The sequence below is a fragment of the Neofelis nebulosa genome, chromosome 2, assembly GCF_028018385.1.
Source record: "Neofelis nebulosa isolate mNeoNeb1 chromosome 2, mNeoNeb1.pri, whole genome shotgun sequence".
Lineage (NCBI taxonomy): Eukaryota > Metazoa > Chordata > Mammalia > Carnivora > Felidae > Neofelis > Neofelis nebulosa.
The window spans coordinates 7,837,991-7,863,590 of NC_080783.1; the positions used below are offsets into that span (position 1 = coordinate 7,837,991).

The 25,600-nt window shown below is 39.8% G+C and overlaps 1 protein-coding gene across 5 annotated transcripts in view; it reads right to left on the minus strand.

The window, feature by feature from the left end:
• DIS3L2 (DIS3 like 3'-5' exoribonuclease 2) overlaps positions 1-25,600 on the minus strand; it is a 346,483-nt gene that overhangs the window by 286,263 nt on the left and 34,620 nt on the right. For all 5 annotated transcript variants that reach the window (XM_058701221.1, XM_058701232.1, XM_058701212.1 and 2 more), the window contains exons 2-3: positions 6,599-6,747; positions 5,900-6,057 (exon numbers count right to left, since the gene is read on the minus strand). In XM_058701221.1, coding sequence (XP_058557204.1) covers positions 5,900-6,057; positions 6,599-6,650 — 210 coding nt within the window. In that variant the 5' untranslated portion in view covers positions 6,651-6,747. The remainder of the gene's footprint in view (positions 1-5,899; positions 6,058-6,598; positions 6,748-25,600) is intronic.

The following is a 25,600-nucleotide window of genomic DNA, read 5'->3' on the forward strand; positions in this document are numbered from 1 at the left end:
CATCACCTAATCTACCCAAACCCTCATCACTCATCTTCCTCCTTAACCCTCTCCTAGGCCTGAACCTGATCAGTGAGGCCCCTACAATGCTCCATCTTTCTCTGAATGCTCCTGTGCTTCCTGACTTAACTGAAACCCAGCTGTCCCTGACAGGATCACTCCCCTTGATGTGCTCTCAAAGGGAGTCTATTTTATCTCTCCTATCCCATGTATCTCAGGGACCAGAAGAAGAATGTTTGCCCCCTGCTTCCCCATTGAGCTTTTAAAATTATTTTTTTCCTCCATTCTTGATCAAAACCAAGATCCTTTGAAGATCCTATCATTAGCTCCTGCTATACCTCCTCAGTGCTATCATTTTCAAACCTTCTGATCATATCTCTGATTCCCTAGTGCTCTGACTCGTAGCTCACTGTCTTCCTCTGCACCCCCATCCCTATAAACACTTACGGAACTTCGCATCCATAGGGTTGACCAGACAACCCTAGCCAGTCACTCTAGCCACCTGTTCCTCCACCCACCCTACCCACTCTCCCCTGTGTTCACGGCTGTCTCTTGGCATCAGTGCTAATGACACCAACTCTAAACATGAAAACTCAAGTATCATACTTTCTGATCACGATCTCTATCCTCGCATCTCACTTAAGGTAAATACCCCACTTCAACAATGTCTTGTCTTCACTAAGACTTCCAACCCATGGACTTGACCATATTTTGTCTCCACATTATGTTTAGTCCCTGCCTTGGCCAGCTAGTTGCCATGGCCTGTCATTACCTCCTGCCCTGGCAAACCCTGAGCCCTGGGTCCACTCTCCCTCTTCTATTTGACTGGCAAGTCCTCGCTCTCAGTTCACCCAATTACCTGCCTTCTCCATGCCTGCACCCAAGGAGCTGAATGTTACTGGAGAAAAATACCACATGACTGGGCTAATTAGCCTAACTCGGCCATCACAAACATGTTTTATTTGGCTCACAGCGTGTTTGAGAATACTTAAAGCAAAGGAATTTCACACAGAAATACGTATTTTCACATTTTCTTAAAAAGCCAGCTAACCCTCCGTGGGCAGCAACCCCCTGAGTTGAGTAACAAAGGTTTCTCCCATAGCCATCAAAAAAAATCTCAAATAACACTTACATTGAGTCCACTACATGTTACATACTGTTTTAAGAACTTCGTATCTATCAACTAATTTAACCCTCCAATCAAGTCTATGAGCTGGGTACTGCTGTCCTCCCTCTTACAAATGAGAACACCAAGGTACTGAGAGGTGCCCACCCGCACACCACATCCAAGCCCAAGCCGTCTGGTTCCAGACTCCTCGCTTGTAACTGCCTCGGACTGCCTCTCTGTTTGCCACACTCATCACCAGGGCCTCATCCCTCACTCACGCCGTCTGCTCCCTTCCCTCCCCACTCCGGCACCGCATTCCAACCCCCAGTCTTCCCCACCGCAGTGAACGGCAAAACTGTCCATCTCGTTGCTCAAGTCAAAACTTGGGAATTATGCTTCATTCCTCCTTTTGCTTCAGCTTCGCATTTAAGCCGTCAGCATCCTGCCAGGTCCGGCTCCACTCCTCATCATCCTCACGGCCACCACCCATGTTTTTGTACCTGCGTCACTCTGCTGGCCTTCCACAGGGTCGCCCAGCTCCCACTCGAGACTGTTCACCTCACAACTGCCAGAGAGATGTTTTTAAAGCATAAAGTACATCATGCCCTCTCCCGACTGAAACCCTTCAGTTTTAATAAAATCCAACTCTCCAACACAGCCTACCTGTGGCAGCTGCCTCTCCGCTTATTCCCATATCGTAATTCCCTTCGCTCACTATGTCCAACAGCTTTCTGCATATTCCTCAAAAACACCGAGGCTTTTCCTGCCTGCCATTTTCCCACTACCTGATCTCTCGGCCTGTAATGTTCTGCGCCTAGTTCTCCTGAGAGCTGGCTCGTTGTCACCCTGCACATCTCAACTCAGAAATCACCTGCTCAGAGCAGCCTAACCATCCCATAGAAAGCGGCTCCCCCTAATTCTTCTTTCTCATCTTTCTTACTTCCCTAGTAGCACTCAGCACAGGCTGTAATTTCCTCTTTATGTCGTAGCTGTGTTTGCCTGTCTTCCCCAGTGAATGATCTATCTCGCTCATTGGCATATGCCTGGCACTTAGCAGGCAGTCAAGAAACATGAGCTCATTACTGAATGTCTGCAGAGTTGAAGCTCTCCCACCAGCCCTGGAAGTAATGTTATGAAGATCATCTGTGCCTTCTAAATGCTGGTCAGTCCACTGTAATGTCACCTCTATTCTTTTTAATTCATACCCAAACATTCTCCAGCCGATTTCACTCGTAACAAATGATGGTCTTAGAAACTAACCCATCCTGTCCTCTCTCCCTGGACTCGGAATTCTTCCAAGATCCAATAACAACTTGACACCAATATTCTGCTTAAGGGGGAACTCTGACATCATGCCTCAGCCTGCTCTGGGGGATCAACCTGAGCCCACCTTCGGCCAAAGCATCATCTGAGATCAGGAAGCCAGCCAGGTCTACCATCCAACCCAGTGTCACTCTGGTCATCACCCCAAACCTAAGTCCCCTCCAGGCCTGTCTATCCCATACTCTCGTTTCTTCCGATATCTCCCATAACAATCCCCCTAGTTCAACAACTATGGAGAGAGAAAGGACATACATATGATGTGAGAACTTGATTATAACAACAAATTTTCAAAACTACATGTACATAATCATGTGTTACTGCCGGTCACTTCAAGTACAAGGAAGAGATTCCTTTGGTCACCATGAACTCTGCGTCCCCACATAGGGCAAAACACCAATGAACTGTCAAATTATTGTTCAAAGCACTGAAAACAAAATAAAAATATTATCCTACTCCTATTTTAAAATATCTCCTTAATATCGCTCAATAAAAGTTTCTTCTCAGGATAGGGAGAAAAAAGGGATGTCACAATATACTCAAATTTGAACACAAAAGTTAACAAATACTTACAAGTATATCTAATAAGTTTAATTTTCTCCAGCAGCATTCAAATAGCTTTTCTTGTCTAGCTTTTTATCTTACCATCAAGGCCTGTACACATTAACTTCATATCAGAAAGCAGATGGACTCTGTTTCCCTGCCTCTGAAAATCTTATTTACAGTGTTGTATATTTCACACGGTGACCTCATATCTGGAACCCATTCCTCTCCCCATCTGCAGAGAACAACTGTTCTCATCTGTGGAGGGAGGCTCTGGCTGCAGAGTCTCATGATGTCACAAGCCAGGAGGAATCATTTACAAACTCCTGGGAAAGAGAGTTGTTATATTGATCAGCTTTTTGTTTTGTTTTAATATCAGCAAAGAGTTGCTTCAAAAGCAAAAGTTAATAGGAAGGAGCAAAACCTGTATCGTCGTAGAATATTTTCTTCACCGTATCTCTAAAAATTCTGTAACCAAAGTTATAAGCAATTTTTCTTCCAAGTTATAACAACTGAGTTTCCCTCACTCTTCTTCAGAAGACAGTACCTTGATCCTTTATTTACTTTATCCTCACTAAATAAATATTTACTCAATATAAACTTATTATGCATCAATCAAATGCCATGCACCAGGCTAATATGTGGGAATGAGAGACAACCCTACCCATAAGGAAATGAATGGCCTATTTGAGGAAACATAAATGCCAAGAGATGACAATAACTTTAGAATAAAGGGTAAACAACGAAGTCAGTTTCAGGAAATAGTCATGGCCAATTCTGCTTGGAGAATTAAAATAAGGTTTCTCAAAGGGGGTAACATTTAGATAGGGACTTAAAGGTCAAGTACAATTACATCAAGATAATGGGAGAAAGCATTCCAAGCACTAGGAACAGTGTGTACCGAGTCACAGAAAAAACAAAGAGCAGAGTTTTTACAGAAAAAGTCTTAAAGATCAGGGTGAATAGAGCAGCACGTACCTGGAGGAGAGTGGCAGGAGATGAAAATGAGAAAGGCACAAAGGGTCTTCATACGTGAAACAAGATGAAGGCCAAGAAACTTTAGATAACACAGACTTCGGTATGTGGACTCAATGATAAAGAGCAAATGAATGGATTAACGAATGGACAAATGTCCAAACGCAGCTTCAACTCTGAGAGGCCTTGTCAAAGAAATCCAGGGAAAGTTTAAAAAAAAAAAAAAAGCCAATAGTACCTCTAAAATCATAGAGATCAATTTGTTAAAAAGTTTTCCATTCAAGAGTCAACAAAAATACTCAAAAAGATAAGTACACCCCATATTCACTACAGCATTATTTATAACAGACAAGCTATGAAAACAACCTAAGTGTCCACTGATGGATGAATGGATAAAGAAATTGTGATGTATATACATGCACACACATATACAATGAATATTCCTCAGCAATTAAAAAAAAGGATGATATCTTGCCATTTGTGACCACATGAATGGACCTCAAGGCCATTATGCTAAGTGAAACAGGTCAGACAGAGAAAGACAAATACAGTATGGTCTCTGATATGTGGAATCTTTAAAAAAACAAACAAACAAACAAACAAAAAACAAGCTCAGAGATACAGATTAGTGGTTGCCAGAGGCTGGAGTATAAGGCATAAGCAGGGCGTAGAAACCAGGGGCTGAAGTGGCGGGGTAGATAACAGGGTCAAAGGTTACAATGAAGAAAAAGAGTCTGTATTAATCATATGTGCACTTGAATACAGATAAATACAAAAAGGTGATTAAAAAGGAAAAGAAGATGACAGTGTCTGTTCATTGGCTGGATCTGCAGCCAAAGCCACAAATATAGAAAGTGGGCTCTCAGGATGACAGAAAATGGAACACAATCGACATTTTCAAGTGAGCTGGGTCACACACTGCAATACCTCCATACCAATCCAAAATTTATAAAATGGAGTTCATTCAAAGAATATGTGGTCCTGCCTCCCTCTCCACCTCATTACCTATTTCCCTGCCTCATATTTCATGCCTGAGGAGACCTAAGCTGCTTTACTCTATACTGTTTCACAAGTTCATGTCCCCATTAGTGCCACTGCCTCTCCACACCTTGTTACCGCACATGGATCACTCGTGCAATAGGCCCGAACTAGCCATCCTTCAATATCCATCGAGACGTCACCTCCTACAGTCTTCCAGTTTCCCCCTAACATCCTTCCGTACACCTTGGTAACACTTTTATTTGAGGGCTTACCATTTCTCCCCAAATCATCTGTTCACATGACTGCCTGCCCACCCTGGGCCAGGCGCTCAAAGAACAGAAAGTCTCATCTGCCTTCATCTCGAGCGCGCCCGGGCGGCACACTCCTAACTATGAACTGTCCCCGGCTCACAATGTGGGCTTAACAAACATTTGCTGAGCCAAACCGATGCATTAGTTTGTAAAAACATTTTGTAAACTATAAAGCACTCAACAAATATTGCCTGCTGCTGTTTACTATATCCTTTTCACCCCTATTCTCCAACATTTAGTATCCACGTGCTCCAGGCAAACTGAACTATCAATGTTTCTTAGAGCCAAACTCTATTTCCCACTTCTGTCTGGGTAGCTTACACTGATCTCTCCGTCTGTAAAGCACTTTCTCTTAGCTTCATTTATTCAAACTGCATCAATTCACGGCCTGGCTCAAATATATCCCTTCCAATAAAACATTCCTAGACAGACCTAACTGGAAGTAACGGCCCCTTCCTCTCAAATCTCAGAGCACTCTGTCTGTGTGTCTTGTGGAGCTTACCACCTCTAACTGCACCATAGGGGTAAGAAGGTGAGGTCCTGTGCCCACGAGCTCATCATTTCCGTCACACACACAATGCAGAATAAACAGTTTAATGAGTAACAGGTTACTTCTGATTCCACATAGTCAAGGAATAGCCATCTAGTATGTTGTAAGCACCTGAATAAGTGTTCCTCTCTTCAAGCCTTCTGAAACATCCTCCTTGGACATGTAGGTTTCAAATATGCTCTTTTTCTTCCCTCGTACGGACTTGCTCTTTGCCTTTTTGTCACCTGGCGAAGCACCAACACCATGTGGGCCAACCACAGAGGACACACCTAGAAACATGAGGCAGCAATCAACTCTTTCCTCAACCAAACATCTCCATTTTTGTAACTGGAGACATTTTACCTTTTTATTTAGAAAGACCAATAAAAGAATGAAATGCTCTGATAATTATTTTAAATAGTAACAAAAAGGAAAGAATGGATTAGGAAACACGAATAAAATGTACACAGATGAGACTTGAGTTATAAGTCAGCACTACAACATGCACAGAACGTAATCTGAATAATGGGTTCAATATGCTTTCCTGTTTATAGACACAAACTTTTTTTAAAATAGGAATTACTAAAAGACTGTCACTTTTCTGGAGGAAACTAAACAGCTGTGCTCAATATAACATAAATTAAGACAACAAGACACCACACTTAATTCGAGAATAAATAACACAGAAGAATATTTAACAAGTCACCAAAAGAATCAGAGCCTCCCTTAGTCCTAAGACCCGCCCCGTAAGACCCGCCCTGCATTCCGTTCCACTTTTATTTTATTTCAGGTCTCCAGTTGCTAGAGTAGACTCCATTTTCCTTTTGCTACCTCTGGGGGTCCCCAGGGGCCGGAAGTTCAGCCTGCAGTCAGGATGGCTCATTACTGGTTCCAAGGTGACCTCTTCTCTCCAGATCCAGAGAGACCTCCACTGCTCAGCTCAGAGTTCTTCCTGCCTTGAGTGGCTCAGGTGTCACTAGCTGAAACCAAAGAGAGATGGGTGACAGAAGAGCAGTTAACCTGGGGCCTTCTCTGTGTTCTCGGAAATTTAGTACGTGGATGATTAAAAACAATGTGGGGCCCCTCCTGAATCCAGGTGTCACTTTCTCCTAGGCGGTCAGACGAACACACCATCTGTCCTGAGTCTCTTTTCAAGGTAACTGCTTGTTAGGGCCACTTCAACTGAAAACCTCCACAAACAGTGCAATGAGGCAGAAATTAAAGAGTTCTGCAGTTCCGGGGCGCCTGGGTAGCTCACTCAGTTAAGCATCCAACTTTGGTTCAGGTCAGGATCTTGTGGTCCATGGGTTCCAGCCCCACGTCCGGCTCTGTGCTGACAGCTCAGAGCCCAGAGCCTGCTTCGTTGGAATTCTGTGTCTTCCTCTCTCTCTCTCTGCCCCTCCCCAACTTGCATGTGTGAGTGCACTCACTCTCTCTCTCTCTCTCTCTCTCAAAAATAAACATTTTAAAAATTAAAAAAAAAAAAAAAAAGAGTTCTTTCTGCAGTTCCATTCAGCTTCTGAAATGGACAAGAGCAGGAGGGAATATAATTTTGAAGAAAGAGGTATAAAGATCTAGAGTCTAAAGGCTATAACGAAATAGGTACTAAACTAGGCTCAAAAGATGCAGCATTTACTAAGCATTAAACATTGGACAAATGATGTTCATCTATGAAACCGAGTAAATATTCCTTGGAAATCATCAGCAAAAAAAAAACCTAATTCACTACCACAACCGGATATCCAGAACTATGCAAGGAACCCCAGGTGGTTCACTGGCTTTCCAAAAATGGCAATACTGTAGTTAGACATCTATTTCCCTACTCTTACCTGACATCACTTCAAACCAATCATCTGACCAAAAGCTCAGGCAGCTGCTTCTAAGGAATATAAGGCAGCTGCCTGGATCAGTGGACTGGAATCCAGGGCCCTGGAGCTGGCCCCTGGCCTTCCACCTGGATATTGAACACATCATCACAACTTCTACTTTCTACTCTCAGCTGGCCACCAGCCCAGGGATTTAAGCCTATACTTGCAAATTTCCAAAATCCTGGTGGGCAGGCTTCTTTCCCATAAAATGGATCAAGATGTCATTCTCAACACTAGCTTCCATTTCCTGTAAATTTCCCACACACATCCTTCACTGAAATGACATAATTTGTCTTTAAAGTGAAATTAATACTAACTCAGGAAAAGAGAAGCTACAAAGGGTAATAAGCCACTTAGCAATACATGAAGAGATTCAAGGATAAAGTAAAAAAAATTACAAAAGGGAGAGAAGCAGATGGTCTTAGATAAACAACAAGGTAATGGGAAAGACATACAGAGGAGGCCAGACTGTCTGACGGTTTAATTCAGAATGCATTCACCCACTCATTAATTCAACAAATACTCCCACAATGTACTGTACTAGGCACAATGAAGAATACAAAAGCTAATTAGATTTATAAAAATCATTCTGAAATAATACAAGTTGGGAAGTGGCAAGCACTACATTTTTTTTAACTATGGGTAAATATACATATGATGGCCGAAGGAAAGTATCTCCAGGTCAGGAAATCTGAGAGCTTCAGGAAAGATGTTAAGGTCTTAAGAACTGAGAATGTGAGAAAAGCACACTGCTGGCAAAAGGAAGCAAAAATAGAGACACAAACAGGAAAACACACGCAGGTTCTTACAACATTAATCCATCTGGGTAGAGTCCAGCCTATATGAAGGGAGGCAGTGGCAAGGAAAATAAAACAAGTTGGAAGGTTTAGAAAAGCATCCCGTTTTTCAAAGGCAGTAGGGAATTTCTGAAGCATGGATGAGCAGAAGAGAAGAACAACAGATCAGAACTGTGTTTCAGGAAAAATGAACCCAGTATAAGATTCAGAGTTGTCTCGGGCTAAGAAAGAGAGCAGCAGCTACACCTTAGGAAAGAACCAGAGCAGACTCAGAGAAAGGAAGGAAGGCCTGAACCAGAGTTGAACAAGCACACACTGAAAAGAAGAAACCCATGACATGGTATTACATAGGACAAATTGGCACCACTTGGCAACCAGGCAGATCTGAAGTCTCAAGAGCACAGAAGTGGTGGCAACTGTTCAAGATTTTAAGCAAGGAGACTGGGAAATCACAATGTCACTAAGTTAGAAAAGATAATGAATTCTACTTAGGGTATTATATATCACTACATGAATACATACCTCTATGTATACCTATATACATGGAAATATGTACCTCTATGTATATACCCCTACCCCAAATACTTGGAAACTAGAGCATAATTTAGATAAATTAGCCAGTCATTTGCATAAAAATGGTAACCCAGAGTTTTCTAGAATGGACAAGATTGCCAAGAAAGGGTAAACTGATACAGAAGGGGCCCAGGACAAAATCTGGGTTAGGGCAACTTCTAGGAAATGCAAAGAATAAGAAGTAGAAAATATAACTAAGAAGTAGAAAATATAACCAAAAAGGTAACAAAGATGTAGGAAAAGAACCAACAGAGTCAAATGTTACGAAAACAAGGGGGAAAATAACTTCCAAAGGAGAACAAGTTAATGATCTCGGTTTGCAACCATTACTAAGAATACAATTCATGGCAGCCTTGGGTAAGGTGAAAGATTGGGGGCAAGCTGCAAGCAGAAAAAAGACAATACAAAAACAAAAGCCAGAATTAAAAATGGGGTGCTTTGTATCAAGTCCTGATGCAGGCAAGAGTTCAAAATTAAGGGGACTTACTGTCAGATGAAATAAAGACAGAGATCTCAAACTCAAATGTCCCAAGGTCAGCTACATCTGTAACTTTCCTTCACAGCAAATATCCCAGTTGGTGTGATGTATACCTAACTTGTCTCTCTAGCTCAAAAGGACAAGGAATGTTTGGTTGGGTTCATTGTTATAACCCTAGTGACTCCCATATTACCCGGGACAGAATATGTGCTTATATTCACTCCTTGAATGAGTGGATGAGTTTATTTTCATGAATTAGCAGTGAGAACACCAGAGGAGGGTCACTCAAGGGAAATTACACTAAAAACAAGTCAGCAAAGAATAGGAAAAGATGGGGCCCCTGAGTGGTTCAGTCAATTAAGTGTCTGACTCTTGATCTCAAGTTGGTGAGTTCAAGCCCCATGTTGGGCTCTGCACTGGGCATAAAGCTTACTTTAAAATAATAATAATAGGGGCGCCTGGGTGGCTCAGTCGGCTGAGCGTCCGACTTCAGCTCGGGTCATGATCTCGCGGTCCGTGAGTTCGAGCCCCGCGTCAGGCTCTGTGCTGACAGCTCGCAGCCTGGAGCCTGTTTCGGATTCTGTGTCTTGCTCTCTCTCTGACCCTCCCCTGTTCATGCTCTGTCTCTGTCTCAAAAATAAATAAACGCTAAAAAAAAAAAAAAAAAAAAAAAAATTAAAAAAAATATAAATAATAAAATAAAATAATAATTGCCCATACAGTGCTACCTTATAACATGTTCTGAAATAAAATTCACTTTGAATAAAACTTAAATGTTGTAAAATGAGAAAAACAGAGACAGAAGGAGAGAGAGAGAGAAGGCAGGGGAAATGATGCCCAGAAAGGCTGAATAAGGAATGTGACAAATATTACCCCCAGAACAAAAAAAAAAAAAAAAAAAAAAAAAAAAAAACAAACAATAAAACCAGATAAAACTATCAAAACCAACTATTTAAGACCTGGATATTGACCAAAAACATACAAAAAACTGAGAAGTGTTTATTCAAGAAAATCTACTGAATCTCGGTAAGAACAAGAGAAGTGTGGGGTGGTTTAACCTGCAGTTCCCACCATCCCACACCGACTCCCAATCCCTTGGTATGGAGTCCCACCAGGGAGAGCGAGCTGTGGAGACAGGCAGCCGCACTTAGCCAGAGGGAGCTAAACTTCACTGGAGCACAGCAAAAAGAATTCCATGCCCAGGGGCATTTTCAAAACCAATAATGATTCCAGGCACAAAAAAAATCAGGGAGGCCAATATCACATCTAGCCTGAATTGGCAATACTAGTTAGGGCAAGCAACAGATCAGGAAATCAACCAGAAATTTAACAGTGAGAATTAGAAAGGAGACCATCAAAATAGGCCTCGACAAAAAAAAAAAAAATCTATGTTTTCCTGCTATGTGCACAGGACTTTAACCATGTAGGAAAGAAATTAAAAGGCAACTCATCCCTAGATGAATGTGACCCTTGCAAATGCAGAAAGCAAAAGCCTGGGCTGACTTGTAAACTGCCTGAACTTTGAAAGCATTCCCACAAGCCTCTTGAGAACCACTGACAAAGGATGGGGCCTCATTGTTTCAAAGAATTTAAACACAACTTCTGATCAATCATAGGCTGACCACTAAGATATCCTGACCCAAGGGCAACTACAAGAAAATTAGACTTAAAAACAAGAAAGTTAGGACCAGCAGAGACATCAGCAGCCACATACTGTGGGAGACACAGACTCCAAAGAATGAGTTCAGGTAAGTCATTAAACAAAGAGAACAAACAGCTCTGGGGGGAAAGGAATCAGAATGCAGACTATATTATCAAAAATGTCCAGGTTTCAACAAAAAATTTTAACAGGCAAAAATGGAAAAGTGTGACGCATACACAGGGACCAGGGGGACAGGCAGTTTGAATAAAATGTCTCCAGAGGAGCCTAGATTTCAGACTTAGGCAGCAGAAACCTCAAAGCTTAGATTATAAATATGTTCAAAGAACTAGAAGAAACCACTTATAAATTAAAGTATGAGGACAATAACTCATCAAATAGAAATATCTATAGACAGAAATTGTTTTTTTAAAAAAAGGAAATTCCAAATTGAAAGAACTAAAATGAAAAATTCACTAGAAGGGTTCAATAGCAGATTTGAGTTGGTATAAAAAGAATCAATAAACCTGAAAATAAAAATGATCAATCAAGATGATCCAATATGAAGAAAGGAAGAAAAGAAATATGAAGTAAAATTATTTTTACAAAAGACTTGTGATAAAGAACCTGGCTCCATTTTTTGATGTTTGACTACTGATTTAAGTCTTACCTCCCCCTTCCCCTTTGACACATTTGTACAGCTTGATAGGACAGTCCATGTGCCCCCCAAACTTTGACCCCAGGGGGAAATTCGAATTTCACAAATCCCAGTCTGCATACAGGAACTTCTCTTTTATAGCCATTATAAAGAACTAACCCACTCCTGCCTCACTCAAACCATGCCAGACATGTCTGTATGCACCCTACTCTGCCTAAGTGAGTAATAAGTTTTCTCTCAAATTCTCCTGTTATATAAGGTGCAATCAATAAACATCCCACTAATTGGGAAGGGGGTCCATTCCACCTCCACGGGTTGACCACAAAACAGGAGTGAGAGAGGGGACCTCTCTACCAATCTTACAGAAAAGGATTATAAGAGAATACGATAAATAAACTTAGGCCCCCTAGATAAGTGACATGAAATGGACAAATTCCTAGAAAGACACAAATTACTAAAGCTGACTTAAGAAAAAACAGAAAACTTAAATAAACATATAACACGAAACTGGATTAGTAATTTTAAATCCTCCAGTAAAAAAAAGCTCAGGCAAATTATACCAAACACTGAAAGTAAAAATAATAGTAATCCTTTATTACAAACTCTTCTAGATAACAGAGAAAATATTTCCCAGCTCATTCTTTAGGGATAGTATTTCCTCTGATACCAAAGGCAGAAAAAGATATCATAAGAAAAAAAAATACTGTCTTAACATATAAAATAATTTGGATTTTTAAATTTCTTCAATCTTAGTCATTTGCATCTTTCTAGAAATATATCAGTTTCACCTAAAATTTCCCTTTGTGAGAGGACAGAGTGTTGTTCAAAATATCCCTGTGATTTTCTTAATACAAAAAGCAGGGCTGTCATTTCTGAAATTATGGAAATTTTCAATATCTGTGCTATCGAGTACAGTAGCCATGAGCCACATGTGTCTTTTTAGCATTAAAAAAATTTTTTTAATGTTTATTCATTTTTGAGAGAGAGAGAGAGAATGAGAATGGTGGGGGTGGGGGGGGGGACACAGAGGGAGAGAGGGAGACACAGAATCTGAAGCAGGCTCCAGGCTTTCAGCTGTCAGCACAGAGCCCAATACAGGGCTTGAACCCATGAACCGCAAGATCATGACCTGAGCCAAAGTTGGACGCTTAACTGACTGAGCCACCCAGGGACCCCTTGTGAGCATTTAAAAGAGTACCTGTCAAGTCTGAAACATTTGAATTTTATCTTTATTCTTGTAGGAAATTTTCACAGATTTTAGAATTCTAGATTGTCAATTATTCTCTCAGTAATTTGAAGATATCATTCCATTGTCTTCCGGCCTTCAATGTTTCTGTTAACAAGTCAGCCATAAGTCTAATTTTTTTATTCTTTGACAGTGTACTATTCCTTATCCCCAGCTACAGCAGTTTTTGGAATTTTTCTCTTCATCTTTGGTTTTCCACCAGTTTATTACAATATACTAAAATACAGATTTTTTTAAAATCCTGCTTGGTTTTATCAGTAATACTATTATTTGATAGCTTTCATCAGTTATGGAAAGTCTTCAGCCAGTCTTATCCCATATCCCTTCTGCCCCATTCTCTCTCAACCCTTTGTGTGAACTCCAATTACACACTTCTGACTTTTCAGTATCTCTAGGTCTCCTTCAATCTCTTCAATAATTCTTCTACTTCACTAATTTTCTATCAGCTCTATCAGACTCTAATCAGACTCTATCAGACTCTAACGAGTCTCTCAAACTCACCCATTAAGTTCTTAATTTCAATTATTATGCTTTCAAGTCTAGATTTTCCTTTTTCTTTCAAAAGTTTCCAGTTCTCTGCTAAAAATGGTAAATCATGTCTTTTCTATGAACAAGGTAAGCATAACTATATCAAAGTTGCTCCTGAAAACTCCAATAACAGAGGCCCCGATGGATCGAATACTGTCTTCTGTTGCTTCTATTTGATTTTGTTCCTGTTGTTTGATCATCTGTGCTTTTTATTATGGACTAAATATTATATTTGCAAAATTTCTATTGTGATAATTTGAGGCCTTGCATAATGTTACCATCTTCCAAACGGATTTTCATTTGCTTCTGTGAACCACCTGAGACAAATACAATAGATTACGTCAATCTGCTCTCAGGGTTTCAATATCTTCAAAGTGGAGATATGGTTTCTGTGAGGGTCTATCTACATCCAGTTCCTTACCTATAGATTGTAGCCCTCCAGGATCCCAATACCAAATAAGAGTGGTTCGCCAGGGCCACACACTCCCCACATTAGCAGGGCCCAAATTCCAATCCCTATCCCTCTAGTCCTAAAAGAATATCAAGTGTATTGCTCAGTTTTTCAGCTTCTTAGTCTTTCAGCTGATCCCTCTAGAAACTAGTAAGCATTCATAAGAAATAACTTCAAATAGTAGCTTTATCTCCCTAAACCTTTTTCTTCCTATTCACTCTTATTTCTTTTTAAAGAATGTCTTTTTTTTATGTTATTTATTTTTGAGAGAGAGAGTGTGTGTGTGAACAGGGAAGGAACAGAGAGAGAAGGAGTCACAGAATCTGAAGCAGGCTCCAGGCTCTGAGCTGTCGGCACAGAGCCAACATGGGGCTCAAACTCATGAACCATGAGATCATGACCTGAGCTGAAGTTGGACACTTAACTGACTGAGCCATCCAGGTGCCCCTCACTCTCTTATTACCTCTCAAATACCTTCAACAGATTTTTTTTTTTTTTTTTTTTTTTTTTTTTTGGTGATGGACATAAGCCAACTTTTCTAACTGTTGTCAGAAGACTGGTTTCCAACTATTTTCTATGCCATAATTGCAAGTGGAAATGTCAACCCACTCTGAACTCCCCCATTTTCAGTCAATGCCTAAAATTCCCAACTCCCTCCTATATGACTCACTCTTCTCTCTGATGAAAATTCTCCCTAATTTCATCTATCCTCTCCTCCTTTCCCATATGAAAATTAGAAAGGTCCCTACATGTTTACAACCTAATCTCCTCAATTTGTGTTCTTCACCCTTATTTTTATCTACTCAAGAACTTTACCACATCATTATCCTCTCCACAGCTGCCTCCACAACAGCATTGAACCTAGCTAAGGGCCTACTCCTGTTCTCCTATTCAATTCAAGCAACCAGCTACCATTCCATTTCTCTCACTCCCATCTGCCAAAATTTAAAAATGTGGTCTAATCTCATAACTCTATTTCCCCATGACATACTCTTTAAACCTCCTGGGAATAGGATTTTGTCCTCATCTCTACAATGAAATAAGGCTTTCAGTATTCCTTAGAAGGAAAAGCTTCGTTACTAAAACAATAGCATGCTCTCAGTTAATTATTCCTAGCCCCTCTAGAATAGGATGCGACTGACCATGCCCTCGGACTACAAACTCTTCTCCCTTGACCCTTCTGGACACCACAGTCTCCTAGCTCCTTTCTCTCTGCAATTCTCAAATGTTCTTGCTGATTCTTCTTCTTTCACTTACCCCTTAAGTTTCTGCCATTTGCAAGATTCTATTCTTAAGCCTCATCTCACTTCTCTGTTAAAGAATTTTAAATCTACATCTCCAACTCTGCTCTCCAAAGCTCTTCAACTTTCCAACTTCCTGCTCATTAATATTGGCAAGCACTTCGAATGCAACATGTTTCTAATTCAAGTTATTATTCTCCTCAAACTAGATTTTCTGCCTGCATACTTATTGCATCCAGATTCATGACATCATCATCATCCTTGGGCAGCAAACAGTAGTCATCTAATCTCTTTCACTCCGTTACTAATACTCTATTACCAAATTCCATCGCTCCTGCCTTCAAAATGTGTCCTAAATAGATTCTCTCCTTTCCAACCTGATTAGCACTGTCTGAAATCAGATTGTCCCAAAAGGGTAGCCCTAAGACCACAACAGTTTCTTAACAGGTCTCTCAACCACTAATTTCTTTTCTTTGATCCGTATTTCACATAGGAGGTATTTTATGAAGTGCTTTTTCAAAACACTTCAGGGTTCCTCACTGCAACTCTGAAATCTAACCTATTGTAATGATTGATTTTATGTGTCAACATGGCTGCATCACAGAGTTTCCAGATATTTGGCTAAACGTTATTTCAGGGTGTGCTGTGGCACCTGGGTGGCCCAGTCAGTTAAGCATCCGACTTTGGCTCAGGTCATGATCTTGCAGTTCCTGAGGTCAAGCCCTGCGTCAGGCTCCGTGCTGACAGCTCAGAGCCTGGAGCCTGTTTCAGAGTCTGTGTCCCCGTCTTTCTTTGCCCCTCCCCCAGTCACGTTCTGTCTCTTTCTCTCTCAAAAATAAACAAACATTAAATAATAATAATAATAGACATTACTTCAGGGTGTGTCTGTGAGGGCTTCTGAATGAAATTAGCATTTGAACTGGTAGATTCAGTAAAGCAGTTCACCCTCCCCAATGTGGGTAGGCATCATCCAATCTGTTGAGGGCCTGAAGAGAACAAAAAGGCCAAGGAAATAAGAATTTGGCCCCTCTAGTCTGATCACTGGAGCTGTGACACTGATCTTTTGTTCTCAGTACTCTCAGTTCTCAGACCTTCAGACTGGACTGAAAGCTACATCTTTAGCTCTCCTGGTTCTTAGACCTTCAGACTTAGACTGAATTACATTACCACCTTTCCAAGGTCTTCAGCTTGCAGACAGCAGACTGTGTAACTTCTCGGCTTCCATGATTGCATGAGCCAATCCCTATAATAAGTATCTTCCTATATCTATATCGTATTTGTGCTGTTTCTCTAGAGAACTCTGACTAACACACCCATCTTTCAGGTCTCATTTCTTACTAAAGGTTTTTACAATATCATTTTTCTGATGAAAATGGTAAGTTGGGAAAGCCCCAGCTTGGCATCTAAGTGTAAAAAATGACTTAAAAACAAACTGAGTTAACAACTATAAACTCTGGAGAGAAAGGAAGGAAAGGAGGGAGGGAGGAAGGAAGGAAGGAAAGAAGGAAAGAAGGAAAGAAGGAAGGAAGAAGGAAGGAGAAAAGAAAAGAAAAGAAAAGAAAAGAAAAGAAAAGAAAAAGGGAAAGGAAAAAGAAAAGAAATAAAGGGAGAAAGAATGAACAAACAAAAGAACTACTTGAAGATTCTGATTCTGAAGAGCAAACAAAATAAATAGATTATTAGGAGAAACAGAAATCTGGAGACATGATGGACACCAAGGTGAGTTTCATGTGTTTGGTTTTTGGTTTTCTGGTTTGGGGTTTTTGGGGGGGGGGGGTGGAGGGGCCATAGCTTTGCCCTAAGAACAGGCCATGGACACAGAGAAGTGGGTAATACAGGCAGCTAAAACTTTAAGAGAAATCCTATAGACTGCCTGGCCAGAAGAAAGGGAAAAGAGCCTGAGCAACCACAGCTAGCTGCCAGAGCAATCTAGAATAGGAAAGAGCTGAAGAGGGATTCCCCTAATTCTTATAAACATTGTACAAGTCTCAGGTTGACCCCTTAACACTATAGATGCGTAGGACGGACCCAATGCAACATCATAAAGGCTTTAAAAATTAAACTAAAACGTGAACTTACAGGAGACAAGACATATAGTCTGAGCCTAATGGGGTCTGAAGCTAATTGCCAATGAAATTTCTAAAAATCATGAAGACCTCAGTGGCTCAGTCAGTTGAGTGTCCAACTTCAGCTTAGGTCATGATCTCACGGTTGGTGAGTTCAAGCCATACATTAGGCTTGCTGCTGTCAGCACATAGCCCACTTTGGATCCTCTGTCCCCCCCCCCCCCCCCCCGGCTCATGCACGTGTTTGCTCGCTCTCTCTCTCAAAAATAAACATTAAAAAAAAAATCACTTGTTGAAAATAAGAAATTTTTAAAAATCAACATTCTTCAGTGGAATTTAACAGAATTCAGAGTCTTCACAAAATACTAGTAACTATATCCAAGGCTCAACCCAAAATTACTTGACATACAAAGGACTCAAAATAATTGACCATTCTAAAGTGAAAGCAACTAACAGATACCACCCTTAAAATGACTCAGAGGTTAAAATGAGCAGACAGCGACTTTAAACCAGCTATGATAACTGCTCACTGACAGAAAGGAAAAGACACTAGAATGACTAAAAAGATAGGAAATCACAACAGAGAAATAAAAATTTCCTTTCAAAATGGAAATTTTAGGGGTGCCTGGGTGGCTCAGATGGTTAAGCATCCGACTTCGGCTCAGGTCATGATCTCACAGTTCTTGGGTTCAAGCCCTGCATCGGGCTCTGTGCTGACAGCTCAGAGCCTGGAACCTGCTTCAGATTCTGCGTCTCCCTCTCTCTCTGCCCCTCCCCCACTTGCACTTTGTCTCTCTCTCTCAACAATAAACAAACACTAAAAAATAATTTATGAGGGGCACCTGGGTGGCTCAGTCAGTTAAGCGTCTGACTTCAGCTCAGGTCATGATCTCACGGTCAGTGAGTTCAAGTCCCGCATCAGGCTCTGTGCTGACAGCTCAGAGCCTGGGGCCTGCTTCAGATTCTGGGTCTCCCTCTCTCTCTGCTCCTCCCCCACTCACGCTCTGTCTCTCTCTCTCAAAGATGAATAAATGTTTAAAAATTTTTAAAAATAATAATAATAATAATTTAAGAAAATGGAAATGTTAAATGGAAAATTATAATATCTGAAATTTAAAAATTCAGTGTATGAGCTTAATAGCAAAATAGAGATATAAGAGTGCAGAGTCAATGGCTCAAACTTTATCAGTACAAGTTATCTAACCTGAAAAAGAAAGAAAAAAAGATTGAACAGAAAGATGAACAGAGACTTATGGACTTAAGGCTTATTTTATCAAAAAAAATCAAACATATGCGTAAATGGAACCCCAGAAGATACAAAATGAGTCAAAAAATAAAGTAAAATAAATATTGACCAAAAACATCCTAGATTTTATGAAAGACGAATATATAAACTCAAGAAGCTCAATGAACCCCAAAGAGGAAAAATTCAAAGCAAACTAGATCCAGATAATCAACTGCTGAAAACCAAAGATAAAGTCAAAATCTAAAGCAGCCAGAGGAATATGATATACTACATAGAGGGAAACATTTTCAGTGGCACTAGATTTCTTATCATTACCTATTATCTTCTTTCAAGGCATCCAGAGGACAGTGGAACAACATCTTTAAAAGGTTGAAAGGAAAAACGATCAACCCAGAATTCTATATCCAGCACAAATGTACTTCAGGAATGAAAGCAAGATAAAGACATTTTTCAGATAAAGGAGAACCAAGAAAATCCGTTACCAGCAGAACATCACTACAAGTAACACAAAAGGAAGTTCTTCAGGATAAAAGGAAATGACAGCAGAGCAAAAACTAGATCTTCAGGAACGAATGTTAAGCATAAGAAATATTTAAGTAAATTATACCCAATAAAGTAGGAAAAACAATTTAAGAAAATCTGTTTCTAACCTGGAATTCTATATGCAAACTAATAATCAAGTATGGTAGTAGAATAAAGACATTTTCAGAAGTGCAGATCTAAAAAAACTTCACGTGTTCCTTCTTATGAAACTACTAAAATATATGCTTGACCAAAATGACAGAGTAAAACAAGAAAGAGGACACAATGAGAAGGAAACACAGTAAATAAAGTACATGTACATAAGTAATTTCCAAGATGACAGAGAAAGGAGATCCCAGAATGGCAACTGTGCACAGGCACAGAGGACAACCTCTAGACTGGAGGACAACAGTTTACATCAGAGCAGGATCAAAAGACAGACTGGTATCACCAAGATCTCTACTACCAAAGTATTTATTGTCTTTTTAATCCAACACAGATTCCCTGATTGAGCCTGGTTTCTTGTTCTTGGCTCGAGTTCACCATAACCTGATAAAAGTTCCTTCTTTGTGCTCCAGAAACTTGATTCAGCTGAGGCCACTCACTGCACCACACAGAAGTATTCTACTTTGATCAACTCTGGAGCTTGTGAATTAATTATAGGACAGATTATCTGTAGTATGCTTCCTTTTATGTAACAAAGAAAAAAAAAAAAGAATCACACACACACCCATATGCTCATCTGTGAGAAGAGGCATACAGAACAGTAACACAGAACTAGTGAGAATGGTTACCTATGGGAGAAGGAGGGCAGGATGAAAAAGAGGCAGGTGAAAACTGGGAAAAGAAACGAACGGGAAGTAACACTTTACAGCATATACCTTTCTGTATGTTGACTTTTGAAACCACGTTCATGTTCCACATACTCAAAAAATCAACATAAAATAAGAACAGGAGAAACAACCCAAAATGTAATGTAAACAAAAACAAATGATCCCAACTATCTTTAAAATGAGAAACACAACATACTAAAGGAATGAGGGAAGAACTAACACAAAGAATTCTTGAGCATAGTATTTAACCCTTAAGTTAAAGACAAATGAGAAGTATAAATAAAAACTAAAGCCTAATTAATAAGTTTTTCACAGTTTTAGGTTGGCAACCCTAAAACTACTTTCTGTATATTCTAGGATTTGTCAAGTAAATGAATATATTGTAATCTAAATATAAGTAAATATATTGTAAATATAAGTAGAAAGGTTAGAATAAACCCTGTGGTATTGAAATGGAATTGGAGGTATCACTATAACCAATGGTTTATAGTATATAGAGATAAACACAGAAATACATACATACAAATGTATACAAGTATGTACATGTATATATCCTTATGTGATCTAGCTCTGTCCTCTAAAAGGGCCTAAAATCAATAATATCCAGTAGCAATAAGCCCAGATTTCAGTTTCTAAATAACATTCACTGCTAAAAGGAACCAGCCTCCTTAGAAAAATGGCCAGTTCTGAGGCTGGAGTGGAGGAGGTACAATAAGAGCCTAGAAGAGGGGTTGGCAAACTACAGCCTAAAGACCACATTCAGTCAGGCACCTGTCTTTGTAAATAAAGTTTTATTGGAACATAGCCAAACTCATTCATTTACAAATTGTCTATGGTTGGTCTCCTGCTGAGGGTGGGGTTAAGTAGTTACAACAGAGACTATATAGCCCTCAAAGCCAAAAATATTTACTATCTGGCCACTTACAGTAAAACTTCGCCAAGCCCTGGCCTAGATAGAATATCTTCTTGTTCCAGAAAGTAAGAACACACCCAAAAATAATGGGTACATGTCAAAAGTTCATAGAAGCCAGTCGAAAAGCTTCCTACTGACCAAATATATGACAATTTCACTATCAAAAATTTTACATATAATGGCTTACATATAATCCATTAAGTAAAATAAGAATCCATGAGTTCATACTGATAGAAACAAATAAATAAAAGGGAAAGCTTTCTTACTTACATCAGAATCCTAACATTTTAACAAATGAAAAAAAAAAAAAGATGGAATTAAAAAATTACCATTGGCAATCATCATCACGCTAATTCACTAGATTCATCAATGGATGCTAAAACTAGTAGGTGAAAGTTTGAGGAGTAATAGGATATTTAATCATCTCAAACTATTCACAGATAGTTATTAAATACAAAGAGGAAAAGTATATCTTTACAGTGGAGATATCTAGCAGACCAACTTAACCAACCGATCAAAGTCAACACCAGCAACGGGACAAATCAACATCATATGCCTCCTGATAAGGTACATTAAGAAAAACATGTCACTTATGAAATACCAGTAAAACCCAAATTGAGGGGTTTACTACAAAATAACTGGCGTATAGGTTTCAAAAATATTATTCATGAAAGGACTCTTCCAGATTAAAGGAGACTAAAGACACATGATACTCCATGCAACTTGTGATCAGGATTTTTGTTTCATATAAAGGACAGAATTAGGAAACTTGAAGATACTTGAATAAGATCTATAGATTGGTTAATGGCATTATATTGATGTTAATTTCCTTATTTTGATCCCTGCACAATAGTCATAAGAGAATTGCCTTTGAATGTCTGCAACTCACTCTCAGCTCAAAACAAACAAACAAACAAACAGGCAAGTGGGGAGGGATGTTCAAGTAAATGTGGTAAAATGGTAATGCTGAAGAATCTGGTGAAGAGGACAGAGTAATTCTTTGTACCACTCTTGCATCTTGACTATAGATCTGAAATTACATGTTTTCAAAAGAATCCTAGTCTCTAATTATAATGTCATATCTGTTTATTAAGTTACACTTTTTTTATCGTGCTAAAGAACATTCACAACAATTGATAATATAACTAAAAAATGCCCCCTAACATCCTTTACAAATGATGTCCTAAATAAAAGAAACTCAAATAATCAGTTAAAGGATATGTGGGCTACAAGATCATTCCATCCTGTTTCATATGGGCCAAAACAGATTTATTAGCTGCAAGCTCAAATAAAGTGATCTCAAATGAGAGTTATGTCGGTAAAAACACTGCCTCTCAACAGGTCAGCAGTGACTTTACTCACTTATATTTTACAAAATATTTTGAGGATTTAAAAAGATTAAATGTCCTGAAAGGGACAACAACCCAGCACTTTTTGCAAACACAGCTGTTGGTTAAAGCTCTTGAGAAAAGAAAAGTTCTGGAATGAGAATCAGTTTGAGGAAGAGATAATGGTTATAAAATATTAAGAAAATTTTGGAATCTTTTCCTATTATTCTAATAGCTGACTTGTTTCTGAAAATGTGCTTCATTACTGCATGTAGCACTATACGCTCCTCAGCTCTGGGCACGGAGCAAGGTCCCTACTTTCATGGTATTTACAATCTAGGGGCTGAAGACAAACAGGTAAACAGACAACTAAACAAGGCACAATCTAGGGGGCAGAGAAGACAAGGAAACAAACAACTTGCCATGGAGGTAAAAAAGAGCGATGGGATCGTGACAAACAGGATGAGGAAAGAGGACACCACTTTCGCTTTGGTGATTAGGAAAAGCTTCTGTTGAGGAGATAATACTGGAGCTAAGATCCAAATGATGAGAAGTCCACACGGCAGAGAGTATGACAAGTGCAAAGACAACAAAGAAGAAGCAATCTCAACATATTCAAAGAAGTGATTTTAAAAGGCAGCCTCATTAGGGGCACCTGGGTGGCAAGGTCGGTTAAGCGTCCGACTTCAGCCAGGTCACGATCTCGCGGTCCGTGAGTTCGAGCCCGGGGTCGGGCTCTGGGCTGATGGCTCGGAGCCTGGAGCCTGTTTCCGATTCTGTGTCTCCCTCTCTCTCTGCCCCTCCCCCGTTCATGCTCTGTCTCTCTCTGTCCCAAAAATAAATAAAAAATGTTGAAAAAAAAAAAAAATTTAAAAGGCAGCCTCATTAGGGGCACCTGGGTGGCAAGGTCGGTTAAGCGACCAGCTCCTGGTTTCGACTCAGGTCATGATCTCACCTTCGGGGGCTGATAGCACTGAGCCTCCTTGGGATTCTCTCTCTCCCTCTCTCTCTGCACCACACCCCCCCCCCCCTCCTCACATGCCCTCTTTCTCTCTCAAAATAAATAAACATTTTTTAAAATAAATAAAATAAAAGGCCTCGTTAATACTCTCAGTATAGGAGATAATACCAAAGAATTGTCAGTTTTGTATTAGGTATGATAATGGTATTATGACTGTATATAGAAAAGTTCATCATTGCATAGCATATATATGTACATATATGTACTATACAAAAAATGATATCAGGGATTTCTTTAAAATATTTCGGCAAAAAAAGAAAAAGAAAAAGAAAAAAGGGATGAAGGCGGCAAATGTGCAAAAATTACTGATTTGGGGAAATGGGGAAATGGGGAAATGGGGAAACGGGGGTTGATAAACGACTCTAGTTTTTGTATGTTTGAAATTTTTCGCAATTTTTAGAAACTTCACATTAAAAGTGGCAATACCTCCTATCTTCTTTCTCTGACTTTACTGTACCAGCTCAGCTCTCACCTTCTCAGTTCCGTGTTCTGACTACCTCCTTTAAGGACATATAAATGAAAGCTTTAAGGATACTCTTCAACACTAGATACACTCCATGGTGTCAGTTTCCGTGACCAAGCTAATCTACCTAAGGCAGGGATAGAACCCAGAGAGAAGTTACATAAGAGAATATATAATAAACAGCCACATATGGTTAAACAGCAAATCATTCTTTCTGAGTAAAACAAACAAACAGACAAACAAACAAAAAGGGAATTGCCTAGACCATGGACCATCCTCCCAAAGATTAAAAAACACAATAGGCTTCTTCCCGCCTCCAATCCCTGGAGACTGCTCTGGCAAAGATTTCCTGATTGTGAAATCCTACTCTCAACGTTCAATCTTGATCTTATTTGACCTTGCACTTGACAGAGTTGAACATTTCCCCTCTTCTTGAGACTACTTCCTTAGCAGACATGACAGGCAGGCTAAATATGCCTGTACCCCTTCCTTTTAAGGAAGGCAAGCGTCTTCTGCCTCAGGTGACCAATTCTGAAGGAACCAGGAATGGGTCCCTAACCCAACAATCTGGTAATACAGTAGAGTCATTTTTCTGAAAGCCCTTCTGATAGCAAATTACTACAACTGCTAAACAAAATCTTGCCAACTTCTTGAGAGCACAGTTGAGCTCTCAAGAAAGAAACGAAAATCCCCGGGGAGCTAAAATTCAAGGAGAGCTAGAAACCAGAATACATAGAAGCTGAGGGTCTCCCAGAGACCCTGGGGGCACATCCTGGTGTCAGTGCCAAGAGGCTTGTAGTTGAAAGCCGCAGGAGGGCCAGGAGATAAAGCTCTGACCCTATGAAATGTAGACATACAGAAGTTAGCCTCCTGACAAATAATCAAGACTCTTAAAGGGCCATCAATTCAGTGAAAAGTTAGGCTAGAAAAAAATGCACCTACAGTGAAGAAAAACAAATGTGTGTGTGTTGACCTGGGCTCCAGCTGGGAACACAGGTGAGTTTCCCCTCGAGATGCATAACGGGGGCTTGTAGGGGTAGCTACGCCCGAGCACAAACACTGACTTAAAGTAAGCCTAGGCTGGTAGTATCCCAGTGCTAGCTGAACCAAAACATTCTCTCAGGACCATACACTTCAGAATATTCCCATACTCAAAAGCCTGAGAAGTGCTTACAAAACACATGAGGAAGACAGCTGGAGGAAGGGAGCCATCATGTTTGAGAGTCAAAAAGAAAAAAAAAAAAAAAACGCAAAATGTGGTACAAAATAGTTTCAGGTCATAAAAATGACAAATACATAACATTTTAAAACTCTAATGTGTATAAAGAAAAGAAAAAAGAAAAACAAAGAGCTTACTAAAAGACAAATGTTAAAAGAATTAAATAGAACTTTCAGAAATGCAAAGTAACTAATGTTGGCAGAAAACTTTATAGGTAAATGCACTAGCCTTTCTCCGTGATTACAGCAGATGGCTAAAAGCAAAAGTATAATATTGTCTGATATGGTTCTCAGTGTATGTAAAGGAAATATAAAGACAACTAGTTATAAAGTAGGGAAGATAAAGGGGTCTAAATGGTGGTAAAGTTCCTACATTTCACCTAAAGTGGTAAGATATCGATATTAAGACTATGACCCAAATTTATCTTTATTTTTTTACATTTTTTTAGTGTTTATTTTTGAGAGAGAGAGACAGAGGGCAAATGGGGGAGGGGCAGAGACAGACAGATAGAAACAGAATCGGAGCAGGCTCCAGGCTCTGAGCTGTCAGGACAGAGCCCTACACGGGGCTCAAACCGACGAACCGTAAGATCATGACCTGAGCCGAAGTCCGATGCTTAACCGACTGAGCCACCCAGGCATCCCCCAAATTTATTTTTAAATTCAACACAATTCCTATTAGGCCCCAAGGTTTCTTGTAGATGCAGACAAGCTTATCTTAACATTTATATGGAAATGCAAAAG